This window comes from Oncorhynchus clarkii, chromosome 4, assembly GCF_045791955.1.
Source record: "Oncorhynchus clarkii lewisi isolate Uvic-CL-2024 chromosome 4, UVic_Ocla_1.0, whole genome shotgun sequence".
Taxonomy (NCBI): Eukaryota; Metazoa; Chordata; class Actinopteri; order Salmoniformes; family Salmonidae; genus Oncorhynchus; species Oncorhynchus clarkii.
Window position 1 is genome coordinate 73,162,746 of NC_092150.1, and position 14,403 is coordinate 73,177,148.

The following is a 14,403-nucleotide window of genomic DNA, read 5'->3' on the forward strand; positions in this document are numbered from 1 at the left end:
CGGTTCCAACCCTTGGTTATTTCCAACTCACTTTAATGATTTGAATGTGAAATGTGAAGACTATTTGAAAGGGGAGCATAATTTCAATATCCAATCTTAACATAATCCCAGCCTCACCCAACCTAATTATCTCTCCTTTCTACCAAAGTGTGCACTTGTTCACTTCCTTTCACTGATTTGAAAGGAAAAGCCTAGTGGGAAATAAATATGGTGGAAACTCCCTAGACCATGCCTTCATCAATCCAATGCTTTTAGATTTTTGGAAAGTAGTGAAAAGGTCAAAACCCCTTCAGCAGAAATTGGTATTGGGAACCACCCTATGTAATATATGTCCTACACTGGACTTAGGGGGATGGTGTAGTGTGTTCCAGTCCAAATTAAAGGGAAATCTCACCCCAATTACATTTGATTGTCCTACACTGTAAGCAGTATGGACACGGTAATACAGTAATACTTTGTAACTTTTTTTTAAAGACATGGGCAATGTCTACACGTTATCCGTTTTTTGCATTTCTGGAACAAGACCGATGCGAGTCAATATCCCCGATAATAACATTTTCGTACGTCAAGTCCAAATCATCTTAAAGTAAATTAATTTAGCTGAACAATCAAGACCAATATGTCATTTTGTAATTTGAGTGAACTATCCCTTTAATCATGGTCTCTAGACGGAAGATGTTACAGCACCCGCCCGGATCAGGCTTGGCCACCCCTGGTGTATATTGATTAGGAATGGGTCTCTCAAGATCCAACATGGTGGACATAATGCATCAGACATAAGTGATACACTGTATCCTCTCTTTTTCTCTCCAGATCCAACATGGCAGTTGCCAGCATATCTATCCCTGGTCCCACGCCGGGCCACAAACTGGGGTTTGATGACTACAGTCTCTACAACAACCTGTCAGATGACGAGCTGATTCTGCTGGCTATCGAACGCAGCCTCAGTGATGCCCACAATGCCACTTCACCCAGTGAAGCCAGCAATACCCCAACAGCTCTAGGCAGAAGAACAGTCCAGTATAGGTCAAATCCATCCCCAACCAGGCCAAACACACCGAGGCAGGAACCAAGACATAGGCAGCCTACTGCCAACCCAACTGACGCGTATGTGCCAGCTGAAAAGAGCCTTCATTCTTTTTCATTATCCACTTTTGGTTTTGGGCCACCATTTATATTAAGTTGTAGGCTATGGATAGTTACATACAATTCCAATTTCATGGCATAATGGCATGCTGCACTATAACTGTCCATATTACATAGCATATCTGTAGTTACAGTGTACAGCAGTAATTATCTGGTCACTACAAAGTAGTTCCAAATCAAATGAAATTGTGTTGGTCACATTCACATTGTTAGCAGATGTTATTGCGAGTGTAGCGAAGTTCTTGTTACTTATCAAGTTACTACATGGCACAAGGACAACGTAATAAAAATGTTGCCAGTCAAGACATGGTCAAGGAAAATGTTCTCTGATTATTATGTTGCTCTAGTCAGTCATATGCGTAACTGTACAGACTCCGTCAATGCAAATGTTTTCCGAATCATGTAACCTTACGTTTATTGTGGGTTTTGCCATTCGATATCATATCTAGGTTTCAGATATGCATGAGAGTGACTGTTTTCTCAAACAAATGACTTGACTTGTGAGGTGTTTACGTCTGCTTAGCTAACTTGACTAAACTATTTACCCGCTTACTGCTAGCTGGAAAACCGAGACGCCTAGAGTATCGTTTGTTGACATACAACACCTCGTTTACAGGCTGGTCTGATTGATTCCAGTGGGCCACGTGCCAAACACCTGTCCCATCAAATCTCGTGATACTGATCCCTTACCCAACCTGCTTTTTGGGAATACATCCAAATAGCATGGTCTGAAGTTCACATGTCACCAAGGTTGAAAAATAGCAACACTGATGAAAACAAGTCTCTGTGCTGAGTTGGGTGCAAGATTGCAGGGTTCATAAGGTTTAACTAAGGTCATGTTACAGTATTGGCAGGACAATTGCAGCATTGCGTGTGCTTGTGCAACACGTTGCTCTAGCATCTCCTAGCGATAGTTTGTCGCAAAAACCTGTAGCATGGTACAAGTTTTTTTTAAATATTAAACCAACTTTTTAATGCCTTGAAACAGTCTCAAGGCTACCCCTCAGAAAAGCTTTCAGAGGAACATTATAGTGGCGATATGAACTAGAATTGAAGACAGGTATTTTAGATGTGTGTACTGTGGTGATTGATACAGAGCTTCTCATAGTAAGCATGTCAGCAATGAGAATCAAACATTTCACTTTGAAGAAACACAATATCCAATGAGCTTAGGGTCCCACTGTATTAGCTTAGTTCATTTTACATACACATTTGCAGCAGTCAACTGTGACTGTCAACTGAGTCTATCTCACTGTTATTGTAGCAGGAGAAGGAAATGTGAAGAAAGAAGGAAATGTGACGACGTTGTGGTGACTCATTTTGTCACAGGCAATGGAAAGCGCATGCTGGCAATGCACAGAGGCGACGGCTCCATTCAGTATGTGCTGGAGACAGAGGAGTAAGTGTCTTCTTTCACAAAGGGTATCTTAGCAACGCATCTTCCCTTCACACCAAGACATGAACACTAGGATATGTAATGATGTTTGTATGTTATTTTTCCACCTCATAGGATACAAACCTGCTGGGAATGATCTTCTTAAAGGGAAATTCCACCACTTTCACTTTTCAAGATAAGAAAATGACAAATACAACTGAATAATAGTGCACAACAATGATTTTCTAAATCTGCAACAAGTTTCTAGCCATGGAAGGGCCTTTTCCTGCTCACCGTGTCACCAACATTCTAGTAGTGTTTACAAATCACAAATCACGTTTTTAGTTTTGATGACATCATCAAATTGCACTATTTTATCTAATCTTTTAACCACAGCGCCATTTCCACAAATGTAGACAGTGCTATTGTGCTTGAGATAAAGTGGTGGAATTCCCCTTTTAAGGTAACCAATGTTTTTCCAACACCATAAACCCTAACTAAGGATGAGTGAGTTTTGTTTTAATCCACTATCCATAACTCAAAGTTACCTAATGAAAAAAATAATCACTGACAGAGTTACTGAGTTTGAGAATGATCTGGATTTCCGCTTAATGTCTTGTATTGTACATGTGGGCTAGAGAAAAAAAACAAGTGGATGATGATGGGTATGTTTGCCTATTAGGGAACAGGACACTATTGTGCAAGCAGTCCTGAATGGTGATGTGACTACGGTTCAAGCTATGGCTAAAAACAATGCGAATAACATACTGTGGCCTGACAAGTATGGATGGATCCCGCTGCACGAGGCTGCATATTATGGCCAAGATCAGTGTGTCAGGGTTCTTCTTGGGGGTAAGTGCAATTCAAAACTCCATGTATGAACATGTATAGCGATAGGTTAATGTTTAACATTAGTACAGTAATTTTGGGGATCATTGTTGTTGTCCTTTTTGGTAACACTTTTATTTTACAATCCTATTTCAGCTAGTTGACCTGATATTTACAGAGAAAGTTTGTAGTGGTAACTAGGGCTGTTACGGTGACCTTAATACTGCCACACTGGCGGTCACAAGTCATGATGGCAGTCAAATTCCACAAGACAGTTTAGTTACAGAAATTAGGCTTCTACAAGCGCTGATGCTGCTGATGGTCATTAGTAGCCTACCAAACTTGCTAACTGTCTGGTACTCAGCACTCTATTGTCCCTCTAGTCACTCTCACATCATTGCAAATGTAATCAAAGATTTCATGAGATCCCATGAGCTTATGTTTTGCAACATTCCTATAGGCGATGCAATTGCGTGAGAAAACAGAGTGATGGCCTCTATTAAAAAGTGGAGGCCATCACTCTGCTTTCTATAGGGTAGGCTTACTATATTTAATTCGCAACGTTCCTAACATTAAGTACATTGCTTCTCTTTACAACAGGAGTTTAGCCTACCTGACTGGCATGAACATGAACCACAGTAAAAGCGTCCTTTATTCTCTAAGTGCATACAGATGACATGTATTTTTCCCTCTATCCTTGTTTTGACAGGTGCATGATAATGGTCCATTCTAAATAAAAATACATTTTAGTATATGTAAAGACAATAATAAATCAAGAATAGACCATATTATCCTATCACATGTGAATGATATATTATCACTTGTGAATGGTGCCCAGCTTGTGCGCAGTAAGGCAAGAAACGCATGCATTGTTTTTGCGACTTTTTCAAATCAAGGTCACACACCTCGTGCATTCTAGGCCACAGGCCTAAATGTTTTGATGTTTAAAATAACTTCTTAAAATTAAGCACATTAATCCACTTTCCAACAGGTGTAAAGCCTAACTGGCATACAATACACAGCACGTGAGTTTCAAGTTTTGGGAAGATCATTTTCACCATAAAAATGCACCTTCATAATAAAAGCATTACATGCATAATCACATTTGCAGTCACTTTCGATAATGGTGTTTTCTAACTAATGGAACATTTCCGCTTATAGCCTACTGCCATATGCGTAATGTTGCGCTTATAATGTGAAGATATAGTTTAATAGATTATCAACATTTTTAAGCTAAACGTTCTGATCTGTTGTGTCAGCCTCATTGCTTAAAAGTTTTTGGGATGATAGTGGTTGCATTCATTTGGGATCTATTCCATTCTACAACTGTCCCAGACTATGTTTGAAATATTTATTTATTGCACAGAATAGATAAGTCGTCTTTTTTACTATGGGGGATAGTAGATTGACATAGGCTAGTGATTTTTTGCAGCCTTAGAATGTATTAAAACTCAAAACGTATAGCCCAACGTTTGTATCACAACTAAAGTTACATACAGTGCCTTGCGAAAGTTTTCGGCCCCCTTGAACTTTGCGACCTTTTGCCACATTTCAGGCTTCAAACATAAAGATATAAAACTGTATTTTTTTGTGAAGAATCAACAACAAGTGGGACACAATCATGAAGTGGAACGACATTTATTGGATATTTCAAACTTTTTTAACAAATCAAAAACTGAAAAATTGGGCGTGCAAAATTATTCAGCCCCATTTACTTTCAGTGCAGCAAACTCTCTCCAGAAGTTCAGTGAGGATCTCTGAATGATCCAATGTTGACCTAAATGACTAATGATGATAAATACAATCCACCTGTGTGTAATCAAGTCTCCGTATTAAATGCACCTGCACTGTGATAGTCTCAGAGGTCCGTTAAAAGCGCAGAGAGCATCATGAAGAACAAGGAACACACCAGGCAGGTCCGAGATACTGTTGTGAAGAAGTTTAAAGCCGGATTTGGATACAAAAAGATTTCCCAAGCTTTAAACATCCCAAGGAGCACTGTGCAAGCAATAATATTGAAATGGAAGGAGTATCAGACCAATGCAAATCTACCAAGACCTGGCCGTCCCTCTAAACTTTCAGCTCATACAAGGAGAAGACTGATCAGAGATGCAGCCAAGAGGACCATGATCACTCTGGATGAACTGCAGAGATCTACAGCTGAGGTGGGAGACTCTGTCCATAGGACAACAATCAGTCGTATATTGCACAAATCTGTCCTTTATGGAAGAGTGGCAAGAAGAAAGCCATTTCTTAAAGATATCCATAAAAAGTGTTGTTTAAAGTTTGCCACAAGCCACCTGGGAGACACACCAAACATGTGGAAGAAGGTGCTCTGGTCAGATGAAACCAAAATTGAACTTTTTGGCAACAATGCAAAACGTTATGTTTGGCGTAAAAGCAACACAGCTGAACACACCATCCCCACTGTCAAACATGGTGGTGGCAGCATCATGGTTTGGGCCTGCTTTTCTTCAGCAGGGACAGGGAAGATGGTTAAAATTGATGGGAAGATGGATGGAGCCAAATACAGGACCATTCTGGAAGAAAACCTGATGGAGTCTGCAAAAGACCTGAGACTGGGACGGAGATTTGTCTTCCAACAAGACAATGATCCAAAATATAAAGCAAAATCTACAATGGAATGGTTAAAAAATAAACATATCCAGGTGTTAGAATGGCCAAGTCAAAGTCCAGACCTGAATCCAATCGAGAATCTGTGGAAAGAACTGAAAACTGCTGTTCACAAATGCTCTCCATCCAACCTCACTGAGCTCGAGCTGTTTTGCAAGGAGGAATGGGAAAAAATTTCAGTCTCTCGATGTGCAAAACTGATAGAGACATACCCCAAGCGACTTACAGCTGTAATCGCAGCAAAAGGTGGCGCTACAAAGTATTAACTTAAGGGGGCTGAATAATTTTGCACGCCCAATTTTTCAGTTTTTGATTTGTTAAAAAAGTTTGAAATATCCAATAAATGTCGTTCCACTTCATGATTGTGTCCCACTTGTTGTTGATTCTTCACAAAAAAATACAGTTTTATATCTTTATGTTTGAAGCCTGAAATGTGGTAAAAGGTCGCAAAGTTCAAGGGGGCCGAATACTTTCGCAAGGCACTGTAAATAACTCTAAATGAAGCATACACTGTAGGAGCACCTGTTTCTTTGTTAAGCGCTCAACACAGAATAGATGCGTGTGCACTCCCTCAAATTGTTGTAGAGAAAATATGGAGAAAATATCCTTTCTATTTTGTTCAGCTTGTTCAATTGTATTCTTAATAATAATACTAATACTAATACTATAAAATAATATGAAACAATGCCACGGAATTCTAAGCAAATCTTGTCTGCTAAATGAACTAGTGTACCCCACAGCCATATGGCATAGCCAGATCAGGACCTAACATAACGACAACTCAGAGTACGCTATTCTTTTCTTCTGGTATAGACAACATTTTCATCATCTCATGTTTCTTTAGATCTGTCTAAAATAAATAATGGATTTGTTGTGATGGTGTAGGCTATATTACATAGATTTATTAGACTTTAATATATAGATGTTCCAAAGGTCTGCATCAGTGGCTTGAAGGCAATTTATATTTTCTCGGCTCACGTCAAAGAATCAAACAATTGAGCACAATAGCAGTCCATACCAAATGGAACACCACTTTTCCCACATAATTACCAAGTATTTGACCATTTTACCAATTAAAACCCAGCTAAGTAGCAGACTAAAATACAACATAGTCTCATTGTTATCTCATGTGTTCTTTTTTTCACCCTTCAAGCTCAACCTAGTATGATTAACAAGTGTGACCTGAAAGGCCAGACTGCTCTCATCTTGGCGGTGTACAGGGAAAAGGTGGCCTGTGTAGAGATGCTTCTGGAGAAGGGGGCTGACCCAGACCTCGCCAACAAGGACAGAGAGACCCCACTCTACAAAGGTAACACATTTGCCATAGAGACCTACTAAGACCTAGATTATATGCCTATCTCTTTGTAATTATCCTTTTATTTTAAGCGTACTAAGTCATAGGCTACTTGACTGATACTAAAATTAAGTGTTGGGCAGAAAGATCAGCACTCTGTGAGAAAAAACTGAATGAAAAACATGCCCTTCGTGGATTTGAAAGAAAATGACTGGTACAAGAATTCCTCCAGCCCAAGTTTACACCGATCTAATGATTTAGGATTGGTGGGGAATACAAGTGAACAAGTGCACACTTCATGAGAAAGGAAAGGTATATGGGGGGGGGCAGGGATGTCTTGATATGAGAAATACAGCTACACTCAAAATCTGCCATTACAGAACGTCTCTTCCAATACCATTCTAAGCTGTCTTGCATACACTGGGAATACCCCCAAACCCGTGTTTAGGAAACACTGTCTTCCATGACTAACAAAGTCTGGGATTTGTTCTATTTAACTTCATCTTTGACTGTATTCCACAGCTTGTGAAAGTGGTAATGCTGAGATTGTGGTCATGCTTCTGAATCACGGTGCTGTGGTGAACAAACACTGCATTCAGGGCTGTACAGCTCTCCAGGAGGCTGTGAGCCGCAACAACGTGGAGATCTGTGAGATCTTGGTCCAGGCCGGGGCGAAGCTCAGCCCAACCAACATGTACGGTATCGCGCCCCTATTTACTGCAGCCCAGAGTGGACACGAGGAAACACTTCGATTTCTCATTAAACACGGTATGTCTTTCCCCTGGAAAAATGGGTGAACTCTGTAGGCCAGCGGTCACCAACCTTTTCTGAGTCAAGATTACTTTCGCAGTCAATAAGCAAGCATAGAGTTACCACTCAGATGTTTTTTAATTACTTAAAAGCTTTGATTACTAAATAGATCAGTTGGTGTAGCACTTACGAGGCACAGCTGAGCATGAATTGAAATAATTTGCAAATAAGTACCTTTTTTATTTTACTGGACTGATGGTATCTGCTTCTGATGGTAATGGTGCTTTCAAGACAACTGGGAACTCGGAAAAAAACAAGGTCAAATCATTACGTCAGTAATCAGAGGTCTAGAAAGTTGGATGACCGTTCAAAATGACTTTTCACAGTCGGATCTCGTTTTTTCCCGATATCCCAGATGTCTTGAACGCACTGAAGACGGAAGTCAGAGATTTTCCAATTCCCAGTTGTTTTGAACACGGCATTAGTATCAACGGAGGGAGGGAGAGAGCAGCAGAGAGTCCACCTCTCACGGTCCCTGCCCTCTCCTTCCTTTTTTTCTGGTGATACTGACCAGAGAGAGGGGACATCATCTTCTACCAGATGTCAAAACTCGAGTTGCACCGCATTCTCCTCATGCACAAATTCATGTTATTCCTATGACCAGAGAAAGTTCTATATTCCTTGATATTAAAAGAGACATGACAAGCTGCTAATAATGGGAGCTTTGCTTATCCGGTGCGCAGGGCTTCTAAATCAAGTACATCTACCGCCGACAGCAAGAAAGAAAGGGAGCACAAGTCTTTATCACAGCCTTTATCGTTGGGTTTTTTACAAACATGTTTGGTGATCGACTAGGAATGCCTTGAAGATCGGCCAAAGGGCGCAGATCACATAAAACTGTCATGTAGCTCTTACTATGGAACGTTTGTTGACTTTTCTAACTGTCAGTTGCACTGAATATGTTCTAGGTGCTGATATCAACAGTGAGGCAAGTGATGGGGCCACCGCTCTGTATGAAGCGGCTAAGAATGGCCATGAGGACATTGTGGAGCTTCTTCTTTCTCAGGATGCTGATGCCAACAAAGCGGGCAATAAAGGACTTCTGCCACTACATATTGCTGCCCAACGAGGAGCTGATGGGTACCTGCAATTAGCTTACAATACCTTGACACATGGGAATACTACAAATATCAATGCACAGCACCCTTAAAGCAGAACTGAACTCTAGAACTAACTTATCTTGTCGAAAACAGCATATGTAGCATCACAACTAGTCAGAAACATTTATTCCAGTCATAAAGTCAGTATTGTCCAAAACAGAGTTTTGTGTACAAGAGTTCTCCATGACATACATGAAGGTTGGCTTTTGATTTCTACAATGCCCACTAACACGGGATAAACATTGGCGTTGTTTGAGGTCTATCCAGAACACACAGACAGTGAGACCGACCTGCCCAGCAGAACAGCTGTTTGGATTTGTTTACATAAGCAGTGGTGGAAAAAGTATCCAGTCACCATACTTGAGTAATAGTAAAGATACCTTAATAGAAAAGGCCTCAAGTAAAAGTGAAAGTCACAAGGTAAAAAACTACTTGAGTAAAAACTACTTGAGTGTTAAATATACTTACGTTTCAAAAGTAAATATAATTGCTCAAATGTGACTCGTTTCAGGAAACTAGGTGTACTTCCCAGAAGCGCCATTTGAACTCAAATTAGCTTAAAATAGCGAGCGATGTTATTTCTTTGTTATTAGATTCGTTGTTGGACTAAAAACATTGTAAACTCACCAAGAATTCAAATCAATAGAGATACATAATGGTGTCTCGATGTAATCAAGCTTTGAAATGATAACATTATTGTAAAATGTTATCTGTTTGTGCTTACTTGCAGTCAATTTGCAGTATACAAGTAACTATGTTCCAGCCCCTGACCATCTGCACAAAACAGACCTTTTAAATCACTCAGCAGTGCCATTTGCAGAAGGAGACAGAACTTGGGAGGGGGTTTGGGTGTCCTCCCATTTTTTCAGGCATCTAAAGCACATTTCCTGCATTTCTCACAATGGCCCTTTTAGCCATCTCTATTTAGAACAACAAAAATAAGCAAAAATGCCCACAGTCATTAGGGAAGATATTATTAAATGTTTAAGTGATTGATAAGACTGAACTAGATCCATGATAATTCATTAATCAATGTTGTGTTGCACCTTTATTCAAAAGCCCAACAAATGAACAACTCTTACAGATAAAGTACAAAGATTGTCTTTAAGACATCCTCTATATCAAATGTCAGCCAGACGGCCCAGCCAGCCAGAGCTAACTGCACACGGGACCCCCACCAGTCTCGTCAATAACTCAACTCTCTCCCCAACACAACTTCTAAACACACATCAACACACAGAAACAGTAACCCTCCACATAATTCATATCATAAGCCTAATAGTACTGTAGAGCTCCTTTTACTTGCACACAATATAGCTGTGTCATCCTGCCTCTAGGGGTGCACGACCCTGTAGCGCCCCAACCCAACACACCCCACTCAGCTTTAGGATCTTAGTGAAATATTCATTAACAGCTTCAGGTGTGTTAGGCCAAGCCCAGAGTTACAAAAGTAAGGGAATACCCCCCTGATTTGTACAAAAATGAATGTCAAAATATTGGCATTGGACAAACCATGTACACGATGTCCAATACCACCCAAAGCGGCGTTGATTCGTGCAAAGTATATGGCAAATGCCATATGGCAATTGCCAATTGTAACACCTCAAAAATCCAACAGGGGGCGAGTGCGCTCCACCTGGGTTTTTCATATTGGAAATGCAACCCAAGTCAACATCCAAAAGAAAAATTTTTAAAAAATGATATTTTTTTCAAAAACTTTTTACCCCTTAAAAAAGTGCTTTCTGGGCCTTTTTTCGAATTTCTTTCGCTTTTTTTGTCAATTACACATGTGTAAGAACTGTATGAATATACTTTTGTCCAATTTTGATATCAAATTTTTTTTTTTTTAATTACATGCGCATAAGGCATATGTTTTGTCCATTTGCAATATGATTTCATAGGAAGTCAAAAGTCAAAAGTCAAAAATGTCAAAATTTGGTAAAAAACTTCACACATCCTTAAAAAAGTGCTTTCTGGACCGTTTTTCAAAATTCTTTCAATTTTTATGTCAATTACACATGTATAAGAACTTTATCAACATACTTTAGTCATACTTTATTATCATTTTTTTTTTTTTTTACTAGTGCATAAGGCATATGTTTTCTCCATTTGGAATATGATTTCATAGGAAGTCAAAAGTCAAAGTCAAAAGTAACGATTTTCCTCCGTGCAACTGGTGATCTGAAATGTGCAACTGGTGATCTGAAATGTGCAACTGGTGATCTGAAATGTGCAACTGGTAACCCAAAAAAAAATAATTTGATTCTATGTTTCCTTACTTTTTCAAAGTCACTGTGCATTTGCAATATGTTTTAATGGGCAGGTACCATCACGAATTTGTCATGCTATAAAAATCCTGCAGGAATGTGAAATTGACTGGCCCGATGAACTCGGGATGGCTTTGCAGTGATTCTGGGTCATCTCAATCGCTCGTTTGGGTTGATTTCAGAATGTCGCTTTTGGTGATGTTTTTTCACTATAGAATCATATTGCAAATGCACGTGCAACTGCTCACCCAAAAAAAAAAATGTTTAGATTTTTTTTGTTTATGTTTCCTTACTTTTTCAAAGTCACTGTGCATTTGCAATATGTTTTTTCACTATAGAATCATATTGCAAATGCACATGCAACTGGTCATCCCCCCCAAAAAAAATTTGATTTTTTTTGTTTATGTTTCCTTACTTTTTCAAAGTCACTGTGCATTTGCAATATGTTTTTTCACTATAGAATCATATTGCAAATGCACGTGCAACTGGTCATCCCCCCCCAAAAAAATTAGATTTTTTTTGTTTATTTTTCCTTACTTTTTCAAAGTCACTGTGCATTTGCAATATGTTTTTTCACTATAGAATCATATTGCAAATGCACATGCAACTGGTCATCCCCCAAAAAAAAATTTAGATTTTTTTTGTTTATGTTTCCTTACTTTTTCAAAGTCACTGTGCATTTGCAATATGTTTTTTCACTATAGAATCATATTGCAAATGCACGTGCAACTGGTCACCCAAAAAAAAAATGTTTTGATTTTTTTTGTTTATGTTTCCTTACTTTTTCAAAGTCACTGTGCATTTGCAATATGTTTTTTCACTATAGAATCATATTGCAAATGCACGTGCAACTGGTCACCCAAAAATAAAAATTTTGGATTTTTTTTGTTTATGTTTCCTTACTTTTTCAAAGTCACTGTGCATTTGCAATATGTTTTTTCACTATAGAATCATATTGCAAATGCACATGCAACTGGTCATCCCCCCAAAAAAATTTTAGATTTTTTTTGTTTATGTTTCCTTACTTTTTCAAAGTCACTGTGCATTTGCAATATGTTTTTTCACTATAGAATCATATTGCAAATGCACGTGCAACTGGTCATCCCCCAAAAAAAAATTTAGATTTTTTTTGTTTATTTTTCCTTACTTTTTCAAAGTCACTGTGCATTTGCAATATGTTTTTTCACTATAGAATCATATTGCAAATGCACATGCAACTGGTCATCCCCCCAAAAAAAATTTTGATTTTTTTTGTTTATGTTTCCTTACTTTTTCAAAGTCACTGTGCATTTGCAATATGTTTTTTCACTATAGAATCATATTGCAAATGCACGTGCAACTGGTCATCCCCCCAAAAAAAATTTAGATTTTTTTTGTTTATTTTTCCTTACTTTTTCAAAGTCACTGTGCATTTGCAATATGTTTTTTCACTATAGAATCATATTGCAAATGCACATGCAACTGGTCATCCCCCCCAAAAAAAATTAGATTTTTTTTATGTTTCCTTACTTTTTCAAAGTCACTGTGCATTTGCAATATGTTTTTTCACTATAGAATCATATTGCAAATGCACGTGCAACTGGTCATCCCCCCCAAAAAAATTTAGATTTTTTTTATGTTTCCTTACTTTTTCAAAGTCACTGTGCATTTGCAATATGTTTTTTCACTATAGAATCATATTGCAAATGCACATGCAACTGGTCATCCCCCCAAAAAAATTTTAGATTTTTTTTGTTTATGTTTCCTTACTTTTTCAAAGTCACTGTGCATTTGCAATATGTTTTTTCACTATAGAATCATATTGCAAATGCACGTGCAACTGGTCACCCAAAAATAAAAATTTTGGATTTTTTTTGTTTATGTTTCCTTACTTTTTCAAAGTCACTGTGCATTTGCAATATGTTTCAATGGGCAGGTACCATCACGAATTTGTCATGCTCAAAATTTTTTAGATGTATTTTTTTTTGTTTCTTACTTTTTCAAAGTCACTGTGCATTTGCAATATGTTTTAAAGGGCAGGTACCATCACGAATTTGTCATGCTATAAAAATCTTGCAGGAATGTGAAATTGACTGGCCCGATGAACTCGGGATGGCTTTGCAGTGATTCTGGGTCATCTCAATCGCTCGTTTGGGTTGATTTCAGAATGTCGCTTTTGGTGATGTTTTTTCACTATAGGATCATATTGCAAATGTACAAGAGTCAAGTGGACAAGAGTCCATCAGTCAATTAGATATCATTCTGACCACCAAACTGATACAAACTGACACCAAACCCACTTTTTCCAACTCGTTTAGTAGCCAACTATTACATACTTCAGAGCTGGCCCAAAATTCACAACCCCTTCGGTTCAAACCATAAAAAAACCATAAAACACGTAGTTACGTTCTAGCTGCGGGTCCATTTCTTATGTTATGTGTTGGCCTAGCTGAGGCGACCCCGAATCCCAAGTTTCGGCTCGATAGGTCATTTGGTGTCCGAGAAAAACCCTAATTGGTGCTGAAAATCCACTATTTTCCATGACTTGCTACGGGGTCCTTGAATGAGCTATTGGACAGAAACGTTGGGGTCTGTCTATATGGGCCGAGACGTTTGCAATGCACCTAGTCTTGCGACTCTGGGACATTTCTAAATGTCGTCATTTTCGTGATGCAAAAATGAATTGAAGTTATTTCAAATGTACGAGGCTGTTTCTCGGTCCGAGAACCTTCTAGAGCCACGTAACTCACCACGCACCATCTACGGGAGGTCTAGAACAGGTTTCTAAAGTTTCGGAACTCTAGGTCCGACGGTTCTTTTTTAGCTCCAACAAAGCTAAGTATTGGAGCCACTGTCTGTCTCTACGCACCCCAATACGTCCCTCCTTCCAAGTTGTGTTTTAGTGTGATTTTTTTTTCCTTTGAATTTTTTTGGGAAAAATGACTGATTTACAGTTCATGGGGGTTGCCT

General features: G+C 38.7%; 1 protein-coding gene across 4 annotated transcripts in view; it reads left to right on the plus strand.

The window, feature by feature from the left end:
- LOC139407259 (ankyrin repeat and SOCS box protein 2-like) overlaps positions 1-14,403 on the plus strand; it is a 37,509-nt gene that overhangs the window by 1,401 nt on the left and 21,705 nt on the right. For 2 of the 4 annotated variants that reach the window (XR_011634082.1, XM_071150882.1), the window contains exons 2-7: positions 814-1,107; positions 2,411-2,545; positions 3,204-3,373; positions 7,137-7,292; positions 7,800-8,045; positions 8,996-9,167. Coding sequence is in view for 3 of the 4 variants with exons in the window: in XM_071150882.1 (XP_071006983.1) it covers positions 821-1,107; positions 2,411-2,545; positions 3,204-3,373; positions 7,137-7,292; positions 7,800-8,045; positions 8,996-9,167 (1,166 nt within the window). In the remaining variant the exon portion in view is untranslated. The remainder of the gene's footprint in view (positions 1-813; positions 1,108-2,410; positions 2,546-3,203; positions 3,374-7,136; positions 7,293-7,799; positions 8,046-8,995; positions 9,168-14,403) is intronic. The other 2 variants (XM_071150884.1, XM_071150883.1) reach the window with 2 other exon arrangements.